Source organism: Talpa occidentalis, unplaced genomic scaffold (genome assembly GCF_014898055.3).
Source record: "Talpa occidentalis isolate TD23 unplaced genomic scaffold, MPIMG_talOcc4v2.1, whole genome shotgun sequence".
NCBI classification, from domain to species: Eukaryota; Metazoa; Chordata; class Mammalia; order Eulipotyphla; family Talpidae; genus Talpa; species Talpa occidentalis.
In genome coordinates this window covers 145,201,097-145,228,779 of record NW_026555331.1, presented here as the reverse complement: position 1 = coordinate 145,228,779, position 27,683 = coordinate 145,201,097, and the positions used below count along the sequence as shown (strand labels likewise).

At 35.5% G+C, this 27,683-nt stretch overlaps 1 protein-coding gene across 1 annotated transcript in view; it reads right to left on the bottom strand.

The window, feature by feature from the left end:
- The window catches only part of TRIM24 (tripartite motif containing 24), an 82,294-nt gene that overhangs the window by 15,951 nt on the left and 38,660 nt on the right, over nucleotides 1-27,683 (bottom strand). The window contains 8 exon segments of the mRNA XM_037514104.2: nucleotides 776-949; nucleotides 3,935-4,105; nucleotides 8,518-8,786; nucleotides 11,102-11,219; nucleotides 18,165-18,311; nucleotides 20,781-20,895; nucleotides 23,787-23,903; nucleotides 26,407-26,539. Of these exon segments, the coding sequence (XP_037370001.1) occupies nucleotides 776-949; nucleotides 3,935-4,105; nucleotides 8,518-8,786; nucleotides 11,102-11,219; nucleotides 18,165-18,311; nucleotides 20,781-20,895; nucleotides 23,787-23,903; nucleotides 26,407-26,539 (1,244 nt within the window).

The window sequence follows — 27,683 nt, the reverse complement described above, 5'->3', positions numbered from 1 at the left end:
GTACCATAATGACTGCATTTTGTTATATTTTAACATAAAGTTACACTGTTGAGCAATCCTAAAAGCTAAAATATATAGGAATGAGACAAAAGCAGTTTTTCTATATAGCATCTATGAATGAAAAATATATGTACTCTACTTATTTAAAGTATATAAAATTATTTTAAAATGAAATAACTCTGGTAAGGTTAATGATACAACTATTAGGATAAGAAAATGTAAAACAACTATTAGGTATGGAGATCTGTTGATAGAAGGTTGTATTTTCTGCCTTTTGAAAAAGATTTTTAAAAAAGCCATAATGACAAAGTCAGAATTTAGAGATAAGTATATTTATTTTAAATATAAAATAAATCAGGTAGTATTGATTGGTCAGCACAGTCTAGAAGAATACATTTTCATTTTTATTACTGTCTCCTGATAAAATTCTAGCTTCACTCTCTATCTTTACTGCATCATACTCTAATAATTCAATTTTCTAGTATCTCCTCCCATGTCCTTATATCCCTCCTCTGCTAGTTTAGAGTCTAAGATCGATCATTATAATTACTGATGTACAAACGCCTCTAGCTCCAGTGCCCTGGAAGACATTCAGTGGTATGTTTAACTGCTTGTAATCTTATTATTTTTCATGTTATATATCTAAAAGACAAAAGTAATTCCTAAAAACACACAACCAACAAATGATTCAATAAACTCATACCTTTCAGTAGAGATCCAAATTCACTTATAATTTTTCAAAGAGAGTCTTACTAGGAATTTTGTGTATACTCACATCTGGAAGAGAAGGAAGATTGTAAGAACCTCCTGCTGGTGAGCTCAAATCAATCATGGGGGAACCGAAAGCTTTCCCATCATATCCTGCTGCACTGGTGATGGTGGGACTGGAAGGGGTAGAGGACGCACTGTTGGCAGTTGACGGGGCAGCCTGTCCACTGCTGATCTGCCACTGTGGTAGCAAGAAGGGGAGAAGAAAGGACGTCTATCAGCAGGCTTCTAACAGAAAATGTTCACCTAACCACTGTTCCTGACACAGAAAGAAGTAGAAGACCGTTCTGCTATTTAAATTTGAAAGGAAAGGGAGGAGGGCATAGATATATAACTTTCATGAATTCTAAACAAAAGTAAAAAGCACTCAATTTTACCCCAAAAACAAGGTAATATACACAAGAAAAGCATAACATTTAGTCTTGGAAAGCTTATACATACTGGAAAAGAAATATATACCCAGCAACTTTAAGGTAAGGAGGGAGGATGGAAAACATATTGTCCATGATACAGATGAAACTAAGCAACAGTTAAAAGGGAACTTTTCGAAAAAGGCAATGACTCACAAAGAATACAAAAAAGAACACAAACAGAACATTTACCCACAAGGGGATGAGCAATTTTGGGTGTTTCATTGGGAAACTATATTCTTTCTCTATGCTACTGCACGCTATCTCTATTAAGGCACTTTTCTATGGGTGGGCTTTACAAAACAAAAGTCACACTTTGGAAGTTGCAAAGTAGAAAAAGCAAACAGAATATCACTTAGTCATTTGATAAAGCTGAAACATAAGCTGGCAATGGGGGAAAAAAGAGAAGCAAATCAACATGTATTGCAGAACCCCTTAAAGCATGGGTTTAGAAGCATGAAAGGAAAAGTGGCTAAAAACAGGACAATCTTTTTAAAAGTCTAAGAAGTGTTAGATCTTATGTTCCTCTGCTACTCTGTCTGTAGCCACACCAAGATGATAAGGACATCTTCCACCTCCACAGAAGGCTGGAGATTTAGCCTTTAGAATAGCCAGTGCGGTTGGCCTTAAGGGTGCTGGGTCAGTTGAAAGTATAAATATTGTGCTGAAAACAAAGACTGAAAAACCATACACGCAATGAACGCTGGGCTTCTCACTCTGCCACTGGCCCTCCAACCAGCCGTCCCCCAGCTGGCTTCAAGGGGCTGCCACATACTGCATTTTTAGGTAGCGGCAGGAAGATATTAGGTAACTAAACCAGCCTAAGACATAAGACCTAAGACACTAGGAACTAGGTGACACTAGGTGACACTAGGAACGCACTCATTCAACATGCTTCACAGTTCTTACACTAGAGTGAAGCCTCAGTCTCCAACATTGGCCCCAGACTGGGATTTCAGGTGATGCTTTTTAAAACTTATTTAATACATGAAATTGTGTATTAATATATAATTAAACATCTGAGGAAATTCATGAGAGGCTGAGATAACACATTAAGATAATGCTAGGAATGCTGAAGTATATAGAGGTAAACAGTATATATTGTCTACAATGTACTTTAATGCCTACTAACAATAAGTCTTGATTAAAGGATGGCTAAATGAGTATAAAGATATTAAGTGAGAAAGCAAATAGGGCATACAATTCTTTCAACTTGCTATGTTTGAAAATTCTCATAGTAAAATACTGGAGAAAAGGAAAGCAACTAATAGGTACATCAAGACTACGTAGGGGAAAAAAGTTACCAAGCACAGTAACATCTACGTGTGGATTACATAATAGAAAGTGATGGTGTTTGAAACATTCTAATTTTTAAAAACCCAATTTATAGGCTCTATTGGAAAAACTATTTAATCAAACCTATGAATGGGGTGTCACATTCACTTCCTATTCACCTTTCATATTCCTCCCTCTTCGACTGGACCTTCTTCCACTTTGCCTTTCCAGAATAATCACTTATAGTTAATATCTTTCCAGATTTTTTCCTATGTGCATGAGATTTATAAAACCTAACACCTAACAACAAGTTTTCCCCTATCTGGAGAGCATATACAGATTACTGGATTTTTTAATCTAGAGTATCACTAATTTTTCTCCTAGATTGCTCATTCATTTATTCATTCATGTTAGATTTTAGACCATGAAAAAATTCATAAACTTTCTTATAGTGTGTCTACCCATAAAACCTAATACACTGGGAAAAAAGAAAAGTAAACATATGAGTAGTTAGAACATGCTGGTTGCTTTTATTTATTAGCATGAGTCTCAACACAGCTCTGCAAGGTACTCATTTTAAAGTTTAGGCAAATAAGATCTAAAAAGAAGAAACCTGCAGAGAGTCACAAAATTGTTGGGAACATAAATAGAATTTAAGGTCAAAATATAGCTTAAATCCTTTTTGCTTCATTGCTAATATGAAAAAGGCAAGAATGAATTTTATTTAAAATAATCAAACTATCCTATAAGAACACTGAGTGACAGCATAGCAAAGTTAAAACTAATTATAACTACACACACAATGTACACTTTAAGCATGAAAATTTTAAATCATTTGACTAATATAAATGTCAGGGAATTGTAGAAATACCATTATATTAGTTTGGTCTTGGCAAAAAAAATTAAATTAAAATCAATCTACAAGTCTTAAGTTAGAAAGACTTGACCCAAATACTTAGGGGAAGACAAAGCACTGAATTTTTAACATAAAATACATATAAAATTGGATAGTATTTATATCCATGGACATTAAGAATATAAATATTAAGACTTATTACATTAATAACTTTAAGTATTAAACTTTATCAGATATCTAAGCACTCTGCATTAAATCATACTAAGTTTGTTTCCAAAATGTCTTCATGAAACACTTTAAAGATTTATTTATTATTGGAACACTTCTAAGTTGGAAAACCTAATGTACTCACCTCGAATTTATACAAATCAGTGAAAAATATCTTGATTTCACTGACTATTCTGGGCCTTCACTTTTATGTAAGTGGCTTGACTTCTCTTGCTAATACGAAACTTTAAGACACATCCCTTTGGCTTTGTTTTTATGCCTGTTTGTAATGCACTTTGTAAGTCACACTACAAAAACAAACCTGTTCTTTGTACCTATAGTTTAATCTATAAATTCAATGTGATTTGGAAGTAGAGAAGCAGATATGCAAATGAGTAGAATAGGTAGATAGAAATACCTGTTTTATGGCTTGTTGAGCCAAGAAAGCCATCTGTAGGGGGTTCGGCTTTATTGCTTGTCGTGGCATATTCTGGTTTGGTGGATATCTCAGTTGTGGATGAGGAGGAAGAACTGGTCCATTGGGTTTTGGGCTATGATTTTGAAAATTTATCAAACGTGGCGGGGGTTGCTAGAAAAAACAAATAAACCAATTCAGTAACAATCATCTCCTTGAAGATACAGAGAACTGTTTTATAAAACTTTTATAAAAAGATAACAACTCTGCCACAGATGAATCATTTCTTAACATTACAGTGAGGGCACAGGGAAAGGAGTAGCCTTCTGGAATTCAAAGCGGTTTTATTAGGAAAGAGCCTTGGGAGAGGTGTTGCTAACTGTTAAGCAGATTGTACCAAAATTGGATCATGATGGGAAGTAGGTATCATTTAAGTCCTTGATGATTATCTTTTAGCAATGAATTGCTCTGCTCAAGCCTCCTAAAATAGTTAACGTAATGGTAGAATAATAATTGATAACATTTACTGAGCAGTTATTACATGCCAGGTACTGCTTTAAGTTTGTTACATGTGTTAACTCAACCTTCACAATAATCCTGTAAGGTAGGAATTAAATCTACTTTAACAATAAGGAAACTAAGGTATAGAAGATCTAAATAATTTGTCAAGAGTAATATAGCCTTCACTCTTAATAGAAAAATGATTAATAATGAAAACAGCTGACTATTATTAACAATTAAAGATTAATGAGTTTTTGATCTTACTGAGGTCAAACTATATGCCAGGCATTGTGACCAGCATTTTACATATCTCATTATTACCCTTCCTTCATTTTACAAATTAGGAAATAAACATAGGAAAGCTGAGATAGTCTGAAAAAAGTAACAGCTAGCAAAAGGAAGCAATGAGGCTTTAGTATGAATCTAGTTTGCCATGTCAATACCAAAACATGTTCTGATGTTTAGGTGGCAATTGTGTAAGATACTAATAACAGCTTAGAGGATGAGTTTTCCTAAAAGAAAATAATGAAAGAAAACCCTTTAAGGACAATATTGATTGACTATAGGACAGGGCAAAGGCTGGGAAGGTAAAGCTACTTTGCTTATAAATGTTAGCTCTGGAAATTGAGACTAGTGTTCTAGAAAAAAGGGTAACATATGTGCCAGTCTTATCTTGATTATCCAGTTCTCTTGATGGTTGGCAGCTTAACACAAAGTAAATACTTCTTTTAAAGCAACCTTAACTATATGATTAGAACTTTACAGACAGGGAGCAAGGGGACAAATAAGGAATTTATAAGACTGAAGTAACAACACTAGTTTTGACCCTGTTAAGGATAGTTCTGCCCTTCTGTTGTTGTGTCCTCCCATTTTTGGAATTTACTGTTTTCCTGTGAAAACTGCTTTTCTTTCTCCCCCTTACAAATCAGTTAGCATGGGCCAACACAGAGTAACTTTCAAGAGTGGCAGCAATTACAGACCCAATTCAAAATAGATTTAGATATTGTTTTAAAACCAAGGGGAATTCTGTGGATGAAGAATAGACAAATATTAGAGAAAAATTCAAACTTTTATATATAAGCATAAGTCGACAGTCACAGCAATACTATTTTATTTTCGATAAAAGTGTTGTGACTTGAAGATTTTATGTTACAGGAACACAAACAGAAAATGTAGTAGAAATAGTGGAAAACCTCTAAATTTATCTAAAAAGGTAATTTTTAAAAAAGTGGGAGAGCAACCAAAATGATCCCTGAGGGGAAATGAAGGTGCTTATACAAGTCTTATGATGCTCTGGTCTCACATTCCCACATTGTATAAATACTGCGTCAGTGAAGAAAGGACACTGAATGCTAGTAATGCACTCTGATAAATGAGTGTGGGAATTCTAGTCACTGAGAAACTCACGATCTGGTAAAATGTGAGGTGACTCCCCCCTTCCCCACCATATCAATTGTTACAGTGGACTGAGTTAATTTCTAAGAATACTGTGAGAGGAGAAACAACTTGAAAGAGTAAGATTAGGAACTAATTGTGAACATAAAAGAGCAGTGCTATTTTAAAATCCAGTGCTATTTACAATTAAATGAAATCCATTAATTTGCAAAATACAGAGGGAAAAAAGTGACAGAATAGAGAATAATTAAGACCCTAAGCAAACTAACATATTATTATTCTCATCTTCATTCTAAGTACTTTCATTATTACAGGTTTTGATTTTATTCTAGGTCAGTAGTTTCCAACTGTGTATAATCATGAAGGATAGCACATGTCCTATCATCTACCTGCTATTTAGGAAAATTATGCAGACATATGAATTAGAGTATCTCCACAGCAGTAAATTTAGTTTAAGAATGAGAACCACTGTTCTGAGTTTGTATAAAGTAGTAAGTGGAGAGTGTAGTGTTGTCTAAGGAACTCAGATCTGTCCACTACCGTAGTACATGAATAAAAAGAGATTCACATCATCTATCCAGAATGCAGTCATGTAACCATTATTCTATCCCTGCATCCACAGCACTTTAATGATGGTTAACCTTCAGAGGAAGAACCGTGAAATGTTAAGTGATTCTTAGAAGAAAGCCTTTTAAATTTACCTATAGCCTATGGATAGATGTGGAGTGTAATTGGCACATGCCCATAGAGCCAGCGGTACACATATCTGCCTTTAGACAGACTTTTTCCCACAGCGAATGTAAATATGTAAGCGGCAAGTGGACAAATTGATGAGAAGAATGTATGAGCAGGTATTTTGATTGAGAGCAGATAAAAATGAGACATGAGAATATGATAGTCGAGAAGTCATTGAAAATTAACGGGAAAAACAATAGTAAGTATGATGACCAGTAGATGTGAAAATTACTTTATTTCTACTGGGAAAACTAGAGATTGCGCAGTACATTCAAAAACAGGATAAAAAAAGATTAAAAGCGAATTTATGAGATAATCAGGCTAAAGGCTCAGAGGTTACTTTTGTTTGTCACTGTCACTGCTTACATAATTATGTAACTATTAATACTCTAGTATCAACTGCCTCAGTTCCTCACTTCTTGTGAAAAGGTAACACAAATAATGGATGTACCTCTTTCAGATTAATCAACTATTTTTTCAGATTAAATGATTAAATAAAAATAACTTCACCTCTCAGACACTTGAATATTAAGCAAATGCTTAGCATTAGGCACTCAACAAGTAATTACTTTCCCTTCTTTTCATATTCTGAAAAATTTTCCTCCTCTTTACAGTCTAGCTGAATTATGTCACTGCAATCTGCAGAGCTAGTAACAAAATTATTCCTCAATTTTCTTAACAAAATTTCAACTGCCAGTTAAGGTCCTGGTTTTCTTTTCCCATGGAACACTCACCAAAGATCTCTTAAATGCTTGTTATTTACTTCCTGTGAAAACCTGAGTTAAAAAAAAGTCTGAGAGGACAATCAGTTAGGATTGAGATTTCTTTAGATTTGACATGCCTTGTTAAAGCAAAATTACCAGAAAGCCATAAACCTCTAGCATGTTACCTCAGGCCTTCACAGAAGCAATTTAACAAAATTAAGATCTACATATGCCTACAATTTTTATTAAAGGTTGAAGTGAGAATCCTAGAAGAATCATTTTTTTGTTTTGTAAAATTACAAAAAAATTCCAGTTAATTACTATTTCATAAAGAGCCATATTATATCTCCCTCTTTGGGCTTGTAAAATACTAGTATAAAGTCTCTTCTCTAATTAACTGGTATGCATTGTTTTTATCAAATAATACAAATATTATTCCTGTTTGGTTCTGGCTTTAGTTGACAAAAAATTTGGAGCTAAGTCTTATCTCAAGTATAATGAGAATTCTTAGCCTAGTTCTGCATACTTTGACTCATTAGACTCTGTTCCACTTCAATTTGTATCAATTATAAATCATATCAAATTCTCAGAAACAGGAATAAATGGAAATGAAAATAAAAATTTATATGAATTAGACTTTATAGTCTTTTTAAAATGTAACTAATATGCCCACATCTAACCTGTCAAACTATTTCACAAACTATTTCACAAACTATTTCACTATCTTCCAAAATCAGGATTAAAAGTAAGTAGAATATTACTATCTGGGAAAAATAAGAATGCTTCATGGACTTATCTACTCAGAAATGTTTGAAAAAGATACAACCCTAACAAAACATCCTTGCCCCTTTCTATTTCATTTTGCCTGTGTCACTATGTGATGTGATTCCTCAATGGTTACCTAAAGTATTAGTGATTCTGAAGCACTTATATAGGAATTATGAGTTAAAGGTATACACTTTTTCCTCATCATTTATAGGGTTATATAGGAATAGAATTATTTATCCTCTGTCATGATTTGAAGACAATGAAGAGTAGATGAAAACAGATGTAGCAACTAAATAAATCATTGAATTCTTTTTTAAAAGGGCTAAAAAACTAGGAGTTAAATCAGGGATCCTTTATGTTATAAATTTTTATAACTTCATATATTTAAATCACGGATAATGGATGTCTTGGTTATTTTAAGAGCTGCTGAATAAAATTGTACTATAATGATCTAAGTTAGGATAGCCCTGCTTCCAAATTTACCTGATGAGAGATGGAAGGTTGCTGGATGGGCCCCTGCATTCTAGGGTTTGGTAAACCCACAGGTGCTGGCCTCCGTTGCACCTGTTGCCTCTGAGCCATTACCTGTTGCTGCATATGCTGGAGTCGTAATTGAGCTAGGCTGATCTGTGTTGGAAACTTGGATAACTGGTTTGAAGATAAACCACCTGGTGGCTGTGAATTCTGTTCCACGACAGGATTCTGCTTAGGCATTTGAGGCTGACTCTCTTTATCTTCAATTACTAAAGAACCTAATTAAAGAGAAAAGATTAATTTCTAAAGTTTTTCTGATAGTGAAATACCACATTTTGTAAGGTTATTTCTTTCTGAATTTCACAAATGCTGAGAACTTTTTTGTCTTAGGAACACTTTAAACTCTTAAAAGCAGAAGACCCCAAAGAACTTTTGTTTCTGTAGGTCCTGTCAATCAAAGTTTACCATTAGGAACTAAAAATGAGAATTAAAAAACTCTACTTATTAAATCATTTAAAGTAACGATAAACCAATAACATGTTCTTAGGAAAAATATTTTTAAAAAATTAGTTAAGAGTGGCATTGTTTTACATTTCTTAAAATCTCTTTAAGTGTCTGCCATATTTGTTTGTATTAGCTGTCAGAATACAGCCTTCAGGCTGAAATACAGGAAGAAAACCTGCCCACACAGGACCATGTTGTTGGAGGAGAGGCCTCCATGGCCCTGAAGAAGCCTCAGGCCACACTTTAAAAACTGCCGTATATCCAAATAAGCAAATCTGACACTGGTCCTAAAGACAGCCCCACAAAATATTCAACTGTTTTATATGAACAATTTGTTATCTCTCAAATTTTTTACACCTTTACAACAACACTATATCAGTTCTCTGACAGAAATGCTTTGACTGGCTTGCAACTGCAATTTTAGAGCTTAAAGAAAATTCCTGCCAGGTGTGATGCAAACATAAGGCCAATCTTGATTTCTTCAACAGTAGAAACTCAAAGAATAAGTATATGCATCCTAAAAAACATAGTTATTGTTCATTAAATACTTACTGTGTTAGGCATTGTAACAGCAGATCTATGTATGTTCTTGTTAAAGTCCTTTTTTTTTACAGATAAGGGACCTATAATTTCTGAGAAACTGAATAACTTACCCTATCACTAAGACATTGAGCAAACATTCATCTAGATAAGTATTTTTCCCTTATATTCATCTATAAGATGTTTCTCAGAAGTCATGGATAAGTAAGTTTGGGAAACTTGTCTCCATAGAAGATCTCATTGTAAATGACAATTTACAAGAGTTGACAGCTCTGAGAAGTCTTATAGCAAAGGATATTGTTTACCATATATCAGAATGTTACAAACTCTTCAAAAACAGGAGATACTGTTTTGATTTTGTTTTCACTGATGGTGACGCAGGGCAAGAGAGAGTCACATGCCTTGCATTAAGAGGTTTCTTTTTGGTCACACTGGGGAGTGAGTGTGTGGTCCCAGTTGCCTACAACATATTAATAAATATGTGGCTGCAGGACTTCTAACCTGACCTGCAGGGGTCTCCTTATCACCTTTCTTTAAGGATTCCTTTTGTTCTTCCTTTGCATGAATGAGGATTTGTTTGAGCCTATTTCTTTCTTCCCTGCATTGTTCTGAGCACTGGCCATTCTTCTAGTCATTTCTTCCTTTCCTATCCAGAATTTAGCTTAGGGACTGAAAGAGCAGAAACATCTTTGATGTTTCTGAAACAGAGTCAATGAGCCCTAAAATTTCATCAAAGGAATATTGGTGCTTGATGAAGAATATCTGAGGAATTCTTTATTTCTGTTTCTATGTGAGTAATGTCTATGTGAGTTTCCCTGAGAGAAATTAAGAAAGGAGGCAAAAAGTGAAGATACATCCTAGTCTCACAGAAAAATTGAAGTAATAACTTCCGGTTGAACTGCCTACAAGAATATTTTAGCTTGTGGTATTACCAAACTGAGAGTCTCCCTTTGTGATATTCAGTTGGCTATAATATTTAGGACCTGTGGCACTTTTCTTTATGCATGTTATAGCCCAACCAGGAAATTAAAAACTACATGTAGTTATTGCTGAAAGGCAGAAGGAAAAATTAAGTCTTCCCTGGCAAGATAAAGCAAATGAATCATTAGGTGTCCCATGTGACTAGGTCTAAACAGTTAATAATAGTACTAGAAATACTATTTTAACAGAAAACATTCCAAAGGGAAAAAAAATCCTACATCAATAGCACTCAAGAGGCAAGGTTTTTTTCAAACCATTCTGGTAAGTTTACAAGTTAATATCAATAGTATAAGCAGGATTCTATGGAAGAAAGTTCCAAAGTCCAGATACCGTGTAAGTCAATATAAAGGATATTTCATATCCCCCATATATTTACATCTGTGTTTACAGTCTTGGATGTGTCATATATAGAACAAATTAATGAAGTATCAGTGAAAATAACGTCTTTGAAATCAGATAATGAAAATACTTTTGGGGGTAGAAGAGGATGCATTTCCAATAACACGACATAATCACTAAGAGTTACAGAAACAAATGGCACTTTGAGAAAATGCATATAATAGCCTACCTAAATTGAGAATATTTTGAGCCCAGAAACTAGGATCACAGTGAAACTGGATGGTATTGTTGGTCACTGGGGAAGCATCACACCTAGCTCGAAGGAGATGCCGTAACCGGTATGTAATCTAGAAGGAGATAATAAAACATCATTATCTTTATCAGGCATTAAGTGGCCAACAGATACACAAAAAAGTCTCTGGTATGCCAACATAAAATAAACAATCATAAGTTATGAAAAGTGGATATGAGTATCATTTTCTACATTCTATATCTATTCTATATCTATTTCTATATAGAGAAAATACTTTTCATATTTTCTAGTTTTTTGTTTGTTTGTTTGTTTATACAAGCACTGGGTACAGTCAGAAGCGCAGGAGGGTGAGAGAACTCACCAGAGCCAGAGGGGAGAGCAGAGCAGGCAGATTGACAAGTACACTGCTGAGGGGAGCAGCGGGCAACAGGAGAGGTCTGCGCGCCATGTGGGACCCTCGCCCAGCGGCCAGGGATTGAACCAGCGCTGCAGAGGCTGCGGGCAGCTTCGCAACCCAGCACTCAACCGCTGCGCCACCAGGGAGGCCCATATTTTCTAGTTTTGAGGTATAATTCAGCTATGTGTTTTAATATAAAACTGAAAAATAACTAGGTTAAAGTCAGTTTTTTAAAAGGAAATTTAGAGGTACCAACTAAGAGCTTGTTCTTTTACTTAATATTTTAAAGAAGGATGCAGGATTTAGAGTTATTGAGTTATATAGTAAATACAGATTAATCTCTACTTGGGAAATATAAGTATAGGCCACAACTAGGCTCACTGGTGGGATGGGATGGTTCTCCTGGCTCCCAAGTCATCGCACCATGCCTTCTACCATCACCACCCTTCACCCCTGAACAATGCAGTTCTCAGGAAACAACTCAATCAATGAAGAACTGGCTCACTATCAACCTCTCTAACATTACTCCTCTCATAAATTTTTTTTTAAGATTTATTTATTCATGCATATAAGAACCGGGATACAGGCCAGATGCATGGGAGGGTGAGAGGATTCACCAGAGACAGAGTGGGGAGCAGAACAGGCAGAATGACGAAATACACTGCTGAGGGGAGCAGCGGGGAGACAGGAGAGGTCTGCTGCGCCCTGTGGGATTCTCGCCGGCCAGCCGGGATCAAACCTGCGCTGCAGAGGCTGCGGACAGCTTCATAGCGCTACGCTCAACTGCCTGTGCCACCAGGGGAGGCCCTCCTCTCACCCTCCCGTGTATCTGGCCTGTACCCTGGCTCTTGTGTAAATAAATAAAAATCTTAAAAAAAAAAAGGAAATCTCTCTGTATCGTTTTACCATTTTCTAAATTTAATCACTATTTATTTTGAAGTAATTTAAAATTGGAGCAAAGAATAAAACAAGCCAAAACCCAAAACCCCCAAAACACACATACACATTTTCCAATTGTTAATATATTACCACATTTGCTCCAGCACTCGCCCAGCTACTCCTGTGCATATACACTATTGCTGAATCTTATGTCAGCAACCTACTGGCATGAAGTTTTGTCTCTGCTAAACATTCCAATAAGAATATCTAAAGCAAAGATCCTCCAGAAAACATCCATCCAAAGACCTGATTCAAATGCCAACTATTCCAACAGTGCCTCTTTCCAGGATGGTCAAGGAATACAGTTTGTATTTCGTTACCATGTCTCTTTAGTTCCTTAGACTTTCCCCGTTATTCTGTAAGATGACCTTCAGCCCGGGTCTGAAGCATACTTCCCCTTACGTAGAAAGCACTCTCCTCTGGAATACCACACAAACAATAACGTGTGTTTCTCAGAGTGCCGTTATCCAAAAGCACAGGATGTCAACTTGTCTAACCTGCTGATACTAATCTTCATCACCTGGCAAGTTTGCTGCCAACCTCTCACCCTTCAGTTTACCATTTTCTCTCTTTGTAACGGATTAATATTTTGCGAAGACATACTCTCGCATTATACCAAAATACTGATCCTCTTCAAACCTCCCCCCACCACTGGTAGCCACTGGTTACTCCTGAACTACCACTATGATATTGACCAAATATGCTTCTTTCTGGCCACTATGCTTTCTACATTAATTTACATTCTGCCATAAACTTTGCCCTTCTTTCAGTTATCATTTACTTACATATATCATTATGGATTCATGTGTCCTTTTAAATTCAATGCACTGAAATCCATTTTTCTATTTATTTAGTTAGTTCAGGAAATTTGATTTGCCCAGTGGGAGCCCTTTTAGGCTGGATCCTGGTTCCTTATGATACGCTTCCATCATTCTCCGATACAGGATATTCTGGACACATCTTATACTTCCCCCCACTTTCCTTGTTATTTAGAAACCAAGATCTAGAAGGACAGAAAGCTCCTATTGGGGCATAGCACATAAACATACACAGATACGTAGGTAAACATCTACATTTCTAATCTCTTTGTGTATGTGCATAAAATTGAGTTCATGTTTATATCTCCAATTTCAATCCAAAACACCTTAGGATTCTTTCTAGTCTTACTTCTTTCTATCCTTCTATGTAACTTCTCTAGAAGAAAAAACTTGACTGCCATTACCAACTGAGCAGACATCAGCTGTCTGCTTAAACCTCTGGGTTTCCCATTCACCCGTTTCTATCTCTGATGGCCAGCCTTGCGCATCTGTGCCTCCTCCAACCCTTATCAGTGCCCTGTGCCTTCAATCAGCACCCTGATGCCTCCAGATCAGAAAGGGAAGATGCTTGATTATTTTTATTAAAATTTTTTTTCACCTCCTCTAGGCAAACTACATGGACTGAACACTTTGAATAACATTATGATTCTTAGTGAGGAAATTAAACGGCATACACCTCCCTGCCAAGAAAAAAATGACTAGATCAGAAATGTTAGTGCTTCCTTAAAGGGTAATCAGCTTTAATTAAAGGGAACTAAGAGGCAAACTGCCTGAATACTTTTTCCTTTGAGGTATACACTAGGCTGTAAATCCCTGATAAAAGAGACAACTCAGAGAGCGGGTATCTATTTCAAAAATAACATTTAACTTGGTCAAACTCTGCTCCTTTTCTTAAGTAACGTCTATACTCTGCTGTATTTTACTACCATTTAACATGAGGATATAAAATCATATTTTTGTCAAGTTATTTTATTACCCATTTAAAATGAAAACCACTATGCTTGCCCAAACTCCTGAGGCATGTTTTACATAACTGAGAAAATATAAAATGTAGGAGGATAAATAAGTTTATTAAATATATTTGTTAATCCCTTTTGATGTACTGAACTTAACTCAGGTTTCACAATGAAAACTAAGCTACTGTTCAAAAAGCAAAGGCAAAAATTTTAAAATATGATGTCGAAACTGTTTTTGAGATAATACTATTTTCTCCTTTCTGTTGAAGTTAAACTTTAAAAATAAATTGAGTATTTCTGAGTTTCCAATCCTATAAAAGTTAATATGAACTTTTGTCTAAATGTACTTTGTTTATTCTGACAGGAGATGATATCTGGCACTTCATTTTTTTCCACCATCAATCTCTGATCAAGCTCCCATAGGTCAAGCACTGGGAAATACAAAATTTTTGTACTTAAGTTGTATAAAATTGGGCCTCCCCGGTGGCGCAGCGGTTGAGCGCTGGGTTGCGAAGCTGCGCGCGGCCTCTGCGGCGCCGGTTCGATCCCCGGCTGCTCCCCGGCCACCAGAGGAGGGTCCCACATGGCGCGCAGACCTCTCCTGCCGCCCGCTGCTCCCCTCAGCAGTGTGCTTCGGTCCTTCTGCCTGCTCTGCTCCCCGCTCTGGCTCTGGTGAATTCTCTCGCCCTCCCGCGCTTCTGACTGTACCCAGTGCATGTATAAACAAAACAAACAAACAAACCAGCAAACAAATAAATAAAGCATGCCTCTATAAAAAAAAAAAAAAAAGTTGTATAAAATTTAATGATATTCACAGAAAACTGTGCAACTATAACAGTGGAAAAATTATTAACAATAGGATGGACATATGCACAAGGCTCTATAAGCACAGAGAAAGGGAATCCAACTCTGTCTGAGTCATGGAAGGTTGACCAAAGAAAAGGTTGAAGAAACTAAACTGAACCTGGTAGTCTTTAAAAGATGAACACGAGTCACTCAGGAGAAGAAAAAGGCATTCTAAGAAAGGGTTTCAGTACGCAGGCAAGAGTGTACAATATATTCTGAGCATCAAAGATTAGGACTAAGGACAGGCAATGATACACACAAGAAAAATAAAGAACTCTTTGAAGATTAATTAAAATAGGATATGGGGGGGCTGGGGAGTAAAATTTTTTTTAAACAGTTTCTCAGTCGCTAATATTGGAGAAATACCTGCTACCAAACTCTCCCGATAGATATTTGGTCAATAATTCTTGCTTTCCTTCTAAGTAATATATAGATGCAATGTAATGTTTAACAGATGGCAGGGGACCCATAAGAAAACGTTGTCGAAATATTTCAAAATATATTACATAAAGACTGGACTTCTAAAAGGATTCCACTATTCCATTGGGCTGTTTTTTTAGTGACTAATTCCTATAGCAAAAAGATAGCCTGGCCAACCATTTCTCTTTAATTTTTTTGGTATATAAAAACCATCATTAAAGAATAACCCCAGTAAACATGGCTAAACTGACATATCACAAGAACCCCAAAGAATGAAGCTGTACTATATAGTGACTCTCAAATTTTCTGGAAGTCTTCCTAAATGTTTACCAGTTACCACAAACATCAATGCTACATGCATTGCAGGCAACTAATGCAACTAGTAATGCAGGAAAGCCCATACGGTTCCAAATGATTTTAGAAATCAAGAGAAACACAATTTAGTCGACCAATAATTTGGTTATTGGATATGTATGGTTCATGGTGGTTACACTGCACTATATATAGTGAGAGGGAAAGCACTATCTCTATTTTAAGAGATCACCTTGCAGTGTAACTAAACCCATCTACTATTTTTATTGTTTTCTCCATTATAATTACAATCAAAATCATACAAAAAAGTCAGAGGAAAAAAATTTCAAATGGATATGGTCGACTATTTGTATAAATAATATGCTTCCTTATACAGATACAAAAAAAAAAAGTCATATGTATATAGTTACAAAAATTTAATTCTCAATTCTGTCATCTTTGATCCCTTCTTCTGTTTGACTTTCAGGGAAATATAAGCAAAAGAAATGATATATATTATATATTTTTTCATTGACATTTGAAGCAGTTTTGAAAAAAAAGAGAAAAATATACTCAAGAGTAAGAGACTGCATCATAAGATAATCATGAAAAAGAATTCAAAGAATAAAATACAATTCATTAGGACAGTATTTAGAAATAATTACAAATTAGTTGTCTAATAAGTCACTCAATATTTCAACCTATTTATTTAGTCAGCTGAACAGGATGGTCATAATTTGATTTCAAAGTATAAGTCTCTACGAAGTCTTTAATAAAATGAAAGTAATGCAGAAGTTTTTTATCATGTATATATGGTTTACTTCTACCAAATAGAAGTCGAGATTCTTTATAAGAAGGATGGTCATAGAGCATCAGTATCATGTGAGAGCCTGTTAGCAATACAGATCTGGCCATAGCCCAAATTTACTGAGCCAGAATCATCAGGTCATTAGTAGGCAGCAACCATGTTTTCATTAGCAAGATTTTAGACTACTGTGGAAAGAGTTGACCAAATCTGCAGCAAGCGGGATTGAAATATCCAGGACCATATATTGCTGACAGAGTAGCAGTATAGTGCCAACAAGAGGAATACAGCCTTTGGGCTAATGTCTCTCAGTTGGAATCCTAGCTATACCTCTTACTGTGGGACTGTACATACATTATTTAACTCTGTGCCTTGGTTTCATCACTCATACAATGGGGGCGAACAGGCATACTTATCTCATAAAGATGATGTAAAAGTTTAAATGAAATACAAGAAAAATGCTTAGAATTCATTCTCGATATACATAAATGATCAGGAAATGTTTACTACTAGACAGGAAAGATCCTGGGACAAGATCAGGACAGGACTCAAGGAAAAAAGTCTGGTTTTCAGGGCTGGTAAACAGATGACTTTAGGCCTGGACACCTGATGCCTTAAGTTTCCTTGATCTGTTGCTTTTTATTACTAATTTTCCCCAGCCTGAGCATTCTTGAGCTATCTTTCCACTGCTTATCAAACTGGCAGCTATGGGGAAGAAAGGAAGATACAGAGCTAGAAGACGAGAGTGACAAGGCCTAAGACCGGACCCGTCAAACAGGACTGTGGGCACACTGCCTACATGTGATGCACACCTCAGAAATGGTCACACGCCCTCATAACCACTGAGCTGGCTGACTGGTGCTCACAATTAGTGAAACAAATGAACTTTAGCCAAGTCTCCTCTCCTTGTTTCTCAGTCAGTAAAATTTAATTTCTGTGTTTTCAAACCTCAGTCCTAAAACCTATGTAGACACCTAGCGCTGGGACCTCGGCGTTTCTTATGCCTAGACAGGTCTCTCTGAAATTCTCTTCCCTTGCTCTTTTACTAATCAATAGATATTGATTGCTTGCTTGCCCTACCAGTATATGTGGAAAATTCAGTCTTGATCAGAGGGTCTCAAGAGCCCTTTTACTGGGCTTGTGAGCAAGGTTTTCTCAGCCCACCCCTCTGATTTTCAGTGAGCAGAGCAGTGGACACTGGTGGGTTCACTCCCAATTTATCCCCTGTGGTTCTGGAGGGTGGGATTACACTGAGGGAGCCCAGGTCTGGCCCCTTGTCTGGAAAGGAATTGTTACCATTGTTAGTGTTGATTCCAACTAACACCAATACAGAACTTGAAACAAAACAGAAACGACAATGGTAAATAAAATGAAATTATACTAAAATCATGGCAGTTAAAAATAGTATTTTTTTAAAACCAAAGTACTTTGACCAACTCAAACTAGAATTAGGTAAAAGGCATTTAAACAGACCTTAACAACATTTCTGAGTTAAGAATTCCAATAACTCCATCATTTTTTTCTGCATTTCGATGGAATGTTAAATGCCATAGTTAGTCTCTCTTACCAGTCGCTTGCTATAAAGTAAAGCTGTACTACTGCCACTGGAAACTGCCCATTTAGAAAAATGCATGACATGTTCCAACTGTTTAGAAAGTCCGGCCACTTCCTGTTGTTGTTGCATAAGTTTCATGCGATGGTCCTTTGCAAGGCTCTGAAGAAGAAAATAATTTCAAAATTATTTCTGCATGACATATTTTAACGGTCATTTTCAAATTACCAAATTAGAATAATGACTTCTAAATATCCAAGTGATACAAACTAAAATTATTCTTAGTATTTTTTTCCCAGTACCGAGAATATCACTATAGTAAAAAAAAAAAAAAAAAAAAAAAAAAAAAAAAAAAAAAATCCCACCTCCCCTCCCCCAACGCATACACAAAACCACTGTATCCCAAATGCCACTGTCTCCATGGCCCTGCTAGGTCCTCTGGTTTTTACCTATTCTGGGATTTGAGTCTCTGTTCATGTATCTCTTAATAATCGAAAATGGGGCAAAACTGGATGAGCCATAATAAAGTAAATGGTCTGTTAAATTCAACACTAAAATAAATGTACCATCCAGCAATTTGTAATAATACTAGATCACAATTGAGTCAATCATAAAATCTCTCCTTTTAGGCATTCTAGTCCAGACTGTGACCAGTTTGTGCCTAGTCATGGCATAAAGCGGGCAACACTTATGCTTTGTAAGTGGTAAGAAGAGCATCACATTATTTCTTTCCGCTGAGAAATACCTTGGGAACCAATTGTGCCCATGTACTCTCAGGAAAGCTACCTAAACAGAATAGGGGATTTCTTGGAGCGAAGTACACAAGCAAGAACAGAGGATGATCAAAAACAAGAAAGCACTGAACTTGGGTTATTTTAAAGGTCTCTATCCAAACATCTCATGCCCTACTGGTAAAGAAAGAGGACCAGAATAGGACTTTGCACTGGATCTGAAACATTAGAAAAGTTTAAAAATAAAATTGATATACTCCAACACAGACTTATAGTCGTAATTGAAAAATGAACCTAGATTCTGGCCCTAGTTAAGTTTTAAATTTGGGAAACACATGTATGCTAAATCGAATTAAGGGAAAAAATGCACTGTCAATGACTTTGCAATATTTAAGTTCAGAGATAACTTATTAAAGCTATTTCTGATCCCGATAAAAACTAAAGGTTTCTTTGGATACATTCTAGAAGGAATAGAAATTCTGTTGACTTTTGGGGATGTTGCAAATTGGGAATTAGAAGGTCCAGTTTTCTTGGCCTTCTGTGGCAACAAATATTTGGGGGCTAGTTTCCCTTGTGTGTTAAGATAAAAAAGGGTAATTTGTCTTAAAGGAGGATTTTGTAAGCCAGGAGAATGAATATGAGGACTAGAGACATATTTAAAAGGTGTTGTAAAAATTATATTTCAATGAAGTTGATAAAAATAGTATTTTTTTCAAATCTAGATTCATTTCTACAGATGTGAGGCTCCAGTCATCTTTTCTTTATCAGATTCTAAAACACTACAAGCAATTCTGAGTTAGTCAAGCTTGGAGACGGCCATATGTGTACCACTGTTTCTGAGAGCAAATTAAGTCAGGTGTGACTTTAAGCAGAGCTCTGAAAACTTTTTAAATTGTCTAGGTATTTCAATATGAAGAACAAACAAACAAAACCTCACAGAACCTTGAAAAAATAATTACTGTAACCGATTAGATTCATCCTGCCCAGAATAGTTCTTCACTAAGTATTTGTTTCCAAAAGAAAGGATTATTTAGAATTACTTGCTTTCTATACCTTTGGTGGGCCATGGAATGAGCATAATTTCCCAGAAGGGATAGAACTTTCTGACAAGGACCTCATAATCTGTCAACTATAAAGAAGCTGAAGTAAGTTATTTCCAGTAGTTTATTTTTATTTTTCAAACATGAGATTCTTTTATTCTCTTCTCATTCTAAGTTGCACTTTACTATGAATTCTTTCTATAGCAATATGCTAAAAGAAAACCAAAGTATAATGCAATCAATAATATATTAGTATACCACCTAGAAACTGTAACCTCATTATTATTTCAAGTCAAACAATGACTTTGGAAAGAAGCTGAAGAGAGTTATAGTTTTCTTACTGCAGTGAAAAACTACTAAAGTGTCCTGAGCATTTCTCCCTAAGCACTGCTTTCACAATTAAGACCACAGAATGTTAGGGACAAGAGGCATATTCTTTTCATCTAATTTCTAATAAGGTTAAATGTATATCCTTGAGAACAAACCATAGTTAATAGGATATTTTTCCAAGAAATTTTTACTAAATTGTACTCCTTTTGGTGATGCATAGCTTGTCTCTTCAATGGTTCTTTAAAATGGTATGATTCATCTCTTTAGCACTGAGACAGTTCCTTCAGGTGAAGCATTATGCTTTGCACTATGAAGTAAACAAGAATTAAGACATTCCTAGTGTATAAAGCCTTAAATTGTGGCTACAACGTAGAATCTGGCAAAGGGAAACTTTGAGATGGAGAAGCAACAATATTGAATCATAAATGGAAACAAGAATATAAAAAAGGCCGTGAAAATTCAAATCCACATACACATAAAACAATACTGTATTAAAATCACAACATACTATGAAAGGAATAGGAACCTACCTCAAGTTGATGTAGTAGAGCTTTACCTTTCTTATTTATTTCTACCATCAATGTAAATATAGCAACTTTAATATCTTGTTCCACCTGTTTTTGATTTTGATTTACTTCAATTATCCTGAAAATTAAGCAAAAACAACAAAATATAAAATTTAAGGTAGATTTATCTTACTATATTAAAAATTGATCTTTTTAGTGTCTAAGTTATATAAAAACACTTTCAGCTCTTAAAATAGCTTTGCTTCTGTTTAAATCGTCTTTCTTTGGGCCTCCCTGTGGCGAAGGGGTTAAAGCACGAGTTCGAGCCCCGAGCAGGGAGGTGACACACATGGTGCAGCAGACCTCTCCTGTCTAGCCCACTGCTCCCCTCAGCAGTGTACTTCAGTGGATCTGCCTGTTCTGCTCCCCCTGTCTCTGGTGAATCTTCTCACCCCCTGCACCTCTGGCCTACACCCCAGCTCTTGAATGCCTAAATAAATAAATCTTTGGGGGGAAAAAAGGTCTTTCTTGAAAATGAGACAGCAGAAATAAAATTCTTCTAGAAGACAGTCTCTAAATTCAATCCTAAAATCAAAATGCATGAAATTAGAAATTATAGGAGAACATCATTCAGAAAGGTGACACCAGGAAAGTAATTCTTAAACTATAAGGATATGCCAAAAAAAAAAAAATTATATATATATATATAAATATATATATACACACACACACACACACAGAGGCAAGATTCAAGAAAACTGTTAACTCTGAGCTCTATTTGTTTTCATTGCAATGAAAAAGTACAAAACTGCAAATGTTACTCTTAGCTTAGTCATCTAAACTACTACAGTATTCATTACACCTGAATAGAAGCAAAAAGATAACAGTAGTTTGCTCGTTTAATAACATGTCTTAAAAATAAGCACAGAAATACTAACTTTTATATTTCATCAATCACCACATCCATTTCTTCCTTTGATTAGAGAAATTGTAAATGCCACTTTCATTGATAGAGACTGACTGAAAAAAGTACATAGAAGCAGAAAAGAATGTGCCACCCACCAAACATTATGAAATAAAAAGCTTCATTTCTTCTGCCTGCATCCCCCAAAATTTAAGGCCAAAGGACAGACATTTCATTCTCTATTGGAAATTCTTTGAGAAAATTATTTGACATTAATATCAGCTAACTGATCAAGGAAACCAGATGGAAAAGTAAACAACCTCAGAAACTACATTATGGGGGCCTCCCTGGTGGCACAAGGGGTTAAGCACTGCACTATGAAGCAATCCGCAGCCTCTGCAGCACGAGTTCAATTCCCGGCGGGCCAGAGAGCAACCCACATGGTGCAGCAGACCTCTCCTCTCTCACCCGCTGCTCCCCTCAGCAGTGCATTTCAGTCAGTCTGCCTGTTCTGTTCCCTACTTTGTCTCTGGTGAATCCTCTCACCACCACCACCCCCCCCCCCCCGCATCTCTGGCCTGTACCCCAGCTCTTATATGCATAAATAAATCTTAAAAAAAAAAAAACTACATCAGAAAGCAGTATCATGTTTGCACATACATAAAAATGAGTTACTAGCACAGTAAATGAGCTCAGTAATCTAATCCTTCCATAATTAGGTAGACTAACAATATAAGACCAGTTAGCACCTGATCCATTTATATTATTATTCAAAGAACAGAATCCTCCCACATAATAATGTATTACCTTGTTAAAAGTATTACTTTTTCTTTTAAAGCACAGACCACTAATAGATTTAAAAAAAATAAGTTCAAGACAATGCTACATCTAAATGTGAATCTCAGAGGCCTGAGCGCACAGTTTATATAAAGAAAGAGCTTAAAAAACGTCAAAAAGGTAAATGTTATCAAAGTGGAACTTTCACTTAAAATTATTTTACAACTGCTGCATTTTGTCACTAGGTGGTATAAATATCTATAATTATTTCTCATCATTCCAAAACATTCATTACTAATTTACAATTACTCAGATACAAAAAACTTTAAAGCCATCATTTACTCTACTTGGCAAAATATAGAATTCTGATTAGACTATGGTAAAGGTAATAGTATTTGGTTAATTAATGCTATGTGAAACAGAAAGGTAAAATGAAAAGAGTTGAAAAAGAACAGTGAAACAAACTAAAGGAAACACAATGGAACTGTTATTACCACATTGTATAATAATGAATGGTATAATATCTGGGTATCAAGAAAAGGTTAAATTATGTTTAAGAACCACATTTAAGGAAATCAGGTAATCCAGGGAATGCATGGGAAAAATTCCCAAATGCCATGCCCTAGCTATGTTCCAAAAAAGATGATAATAATAGATGACGAAGACTGATGAACCTCAACTTTCCCTATGAACATTCAAATCCCCTACAGGACCTTTTTCATTTAGACTCTCTTTAACAAGCATTTCTTGATGCGTTTAGGCAGTGATACACCACTTTTACATGCAAAACAAAAGAGGGCCTGGGATTTCAGAAGTGTTGTAAAGGTCTTTTCAAAACACCAGTGTGTACCCCCAAATGGGATTTAAAAATGAAGCTAAACAAAGTCCCACTTCCTATTGAGGTGGGACTATTCGCTTCCTATGCAGCTAATAGTGGAGAAAACATGTAAGTACCATATCTGACAAGGAATAAAAGTACTGCCTCCTGATGCCCTAACATCTCCATCTCACTGCAAACATGGCATCTAAAGTTTAGCAATTAGGCATATAATCTAGTGTTAGAATGTAATACTGACAAAAAAGGTTGATGGTTATGTTTTTAAATCTTGGCATTTCAGAAAGTAATAAATTATCAGTATCTGTCAGTTAAATGAACTGTTAATAAGCACAGTTTCTTAAAATAATTTTGGAAATGACATGCCTAAAAAGGTTTCAAACCCAGTTTCCAGAAGTTGTATCAACAGGTGTTGTTATAGCCAACTATCAAATCAATTTCACCATGAGTTAAGAAAAATACTTAGCACATTATATAAAAATGTGTGATTATAATACCATAAATGTAAATTTACCTGCTTTGGATTTGATTTCCCGTGAATTTTATGTATTTTGTTTTTTCCATCAGTTTGGTGATGAGTGTATCTATGATCACTTTCTGATTCTGAAAAGCTTCTTCTATAAATTGATATCTAAAAAAATAAATAAGCCAATTATTTCACACAAATGTCTTGCCTAAAATAAGAAATCCAAAGCAAAGAAATATAGAAACATTTCTAAGATTATAAAAATATAAAGAATATAATGATCTTTCCAAAATGGTAAATATATTTCTAGAAGGCAGATTTTTACCACCTCTCAGAATTATCCCTTAAGAAAGGGAGTGATTAAAGATATTACTCATGGACATGAAATTCATAGAAGTTTATAAAGCTCACTTGGCAGACACCTCACAAAACATAACAGATATTTAAGCAGATTTATTAGCTATTTTGCAATTTTAAATCATAGAAGTTTGATGATACGAACGTTTTAAAGATCACTTTTACAAAGTAGGTAGCTGTGCTGCAGAACTGTACAGATTTGTAATACATATCCGTGCCTTTAGAAGGCATGAGGGAGAGTGCAGGGTGAGGAGCAAAGCCCTGCTGGTAGAGAGCTATGAGTGTGATAGCTCCAAGTAGCAGTATCCTATAAAGGACAATCTGCAAAGTATGTAAGATGACTCAAAAGGAGCTCTGCAGAAATATCCAAGTATAATATATAATATATACATACATGTACATATGATTTATTGAATGTTTTCCATAAATTACTAGTCTTTTGAAAGTTCCAATTTTCAACTATTTCTGCATTTGTCTTTAATATGACCTTTCCTCACTGCCTTTGGGTTTATTTTGCCACTTTTTCTAACTTGAGATAAATGGCTAGCACATTCACTTTTTATCCTTATTACCTAATGATATAAATTCCCCCTAATCGTGGCTTTGGCAATGTATTTTAAGGCTTGATCTGTAGTATTTTCATTATCATTCAGATAAAAATAGTTTCTAATATCTACTGGGATTCTACCTTTGTCACTGTATTTATATTCACTCATAAATCATCTTATTATTTTGAAATAATATCAAAGCTACATTTGCAAGAATATACAAATCTTGTGCATACTTTTACACAGCTTCAGAGTTTTTCAAATACTGCCTCATCAGTAGGTGCTTAACTCCTTAGTAATTAGTATACATGCTATAAAACTGGACTATTTCATTACATAACCATAGTACAATGGCTAAGTAACAGGAAGACTGACATTGGTGTGATACTTTCATCTAATTTGCAGACCGAACAATGTTTCATCTAACCTACAGACTGCCATTACCAATTATATCATTTGTCTCATTAACCCTAATTTTATCCACCTCTAGTCCAGGATATAATTCAGGATCTTGTACCACTGCTTTTGGTTTTCGTATGAACTTATTCATTTTCAAAGGTATGGATATTTTCTCATCTATCAATGTTATTCAGATTATTTGCATTAAGTTTAGAGAAGACTTTGTATGCTCTCAATTCTATGACATGTAAGACTTTGTGCTAAGAAGGACAATTAAACTTTTTTCCTTTTCATTCAAAAAGAATGTTCATTGTTGAAAGAAATGTATATTTGCAGCAGCAACACTGTATCAATTAAATCCAACTTTGTACACTGAAAAAGATTTGAACTGAGCTTTAGTCCCCTTAAGGACTATTTAGTAGCGAGTTCATCTTTACTGTAATTAGTGTAGACTTTCAGGATTCCAACTCAAGGCAAGAGGTCTTCAACCACCGTGACCCCTGAATTCTAATCCTCAATGTCCCAGTCTGGAAAGACTATAAAAGATACTCAAATCTCTACATAAATGCTTTGAAGGGGGTGGGAAAGTCCCTACCGTGCTCTGTCCCCACCCCTCCAACAAAGTCCTGATCCAACATCTTCTAGCTCCAAAATTTCATATCGATAACTAGGTTTTCCAGTTACCCACTGGTATGCTTGGTCCAAATTACCTAGTCTGCCTTTATTGGAAGCCGACAGTACTTTAAAATGCTCTATTTTTACCAATTGACCAGAATCTTACTGTTTAAATCAGTCACTGCTAACTGAAAGCCTATGGAGGTGAGATTTAAAAGTAAACTTGAAGAAATTATGATGAATTGGAAAGCACAAGCTTCATTCTAAAGAGCATGAGTCAATTCTAGCCAAATGCTGAAAAGAACGAACAGGAGGCCCACTTTCTTTAAAAAACAAACAATAACAAAAAACCTAAAAGATTTAGACTTCTTTAATGTAAAATCTCTGCATTTTACAATACTGGCAAGTAATTCTATATATTTTAAAAGAGTTGTAGGCCAGTGACTCTCGATTTGGAATGATTTGATTCCCTAGGGCATCGCAATGCCTGCAGACATTTTGGGGAGGCTTGCTGGAAGAATGCCGCTGGTATCTCATGAATAAAGGTTAAAAAAAAAAATGCTACTAAACATCACACAGTGCATCACAATGAATCATCTGGCTCAAAATGTCAACCGTGTGGACGCTGAAAAATCATGGAACAAGGTGGCAAACTGCTGCCTGAACAAGAAGTATGTGGAGACCACCCCGTGGCGGCGCCGCCAGTGCTCACGGAGCTAGATGATGTGCACGATGGAAGACGCTGGTACCTATGTTCTTTATGCTCTAATAGCTGGCAGTCCCGACAGGTCAGTTTGTCACACGTTTCACAGTAAAGCTTCAGTTGCTCCTTTTTATGAAAAGGACAAAACACTGGTCGCTGACTGGTCACACCAACTGCTTCTATAGAAACAAAAGCAGGCATAAAATAAGACTAGTAACAGCAAATCATTTTAGCCTGCCCATTTAAATTCAAGAATATGTTGATATAAAAGAGCCAGTTTCACAGACCCCATCACCACCACTTGGCTTTACAGATACCAAAACACTAAGTATTTTCAGCAGTTCAAAAGGAAAAGTAAATAAACTTTTTACTTTTCAAAGTAGAAATTCAAATTAGTAAGAATATGATCTACCTGAAATTAACTTTCATGTAATCATCAATATTTAGAAAAACTGTAAACGAGTAACCTGCCAGCAAGCAGGTTAAATTAACGAACTCACATTTTCCTTCATGATAACCATAAAGTTGAAACCAGAAACAAAGACATGAGGAAATTTTCCTTTTTAATAAATTCTTGGGTTCATAATAATCACACAGAACTTGCTTTCTGCATTTAATACACAGAATGGGCCTTTGTCCATATCACTGTATGTAATTTACCAAAGTAACAAACACAAAAATATAGAAATCCCTCTTGGATAACCAAAATTTAAAAACCAGCAGAATCAAACTAAGAAATGGTAATTAAGGCTTTAAACACTTGTAATTCTAAGGAAAATGAAGAGAAATAGCAAATATTTATCTAAAAGCTGTCAGTAATAGAACTTTAAAACTAAGTTGAAAGGAATTAAAAATAAAATTATTGAAGACACAAAGTCTAATTAGATAATTAAATTCAAAAGCTGAGGATAAAATAAAAACAACACAGTCAGATAAAAAAGTACATAAAATTGAAAAAGAGGAAAACAGATTTAAAAAAATAGTGGTATGTTAAAAGAACATGAAAAGACTATCACATCAAGACCAAAAGGAATTAACTGCAGGAATGAGAAGATTCTTCATCATCAGTGAACAGGACTAGCCTCCTAACTCCCTACACCTCTGTTTGTGATGTTTCTGTCACATGGACAGCTACCACAGTAGAGAGGGGGCACCATCTGCCCTTTGCTTAACATCCTGATTTGTGCCGAATGTTCAGGAATACAAGTTTATATAGCCTCTGTCTGATTTAGATAATTAGTACATATCATGCATTTATAGATGTCCTTTAGCTAGACTAATAAAGAGAAAAAACTAATAAAAAAAACTAGAATGAGGAGAAAC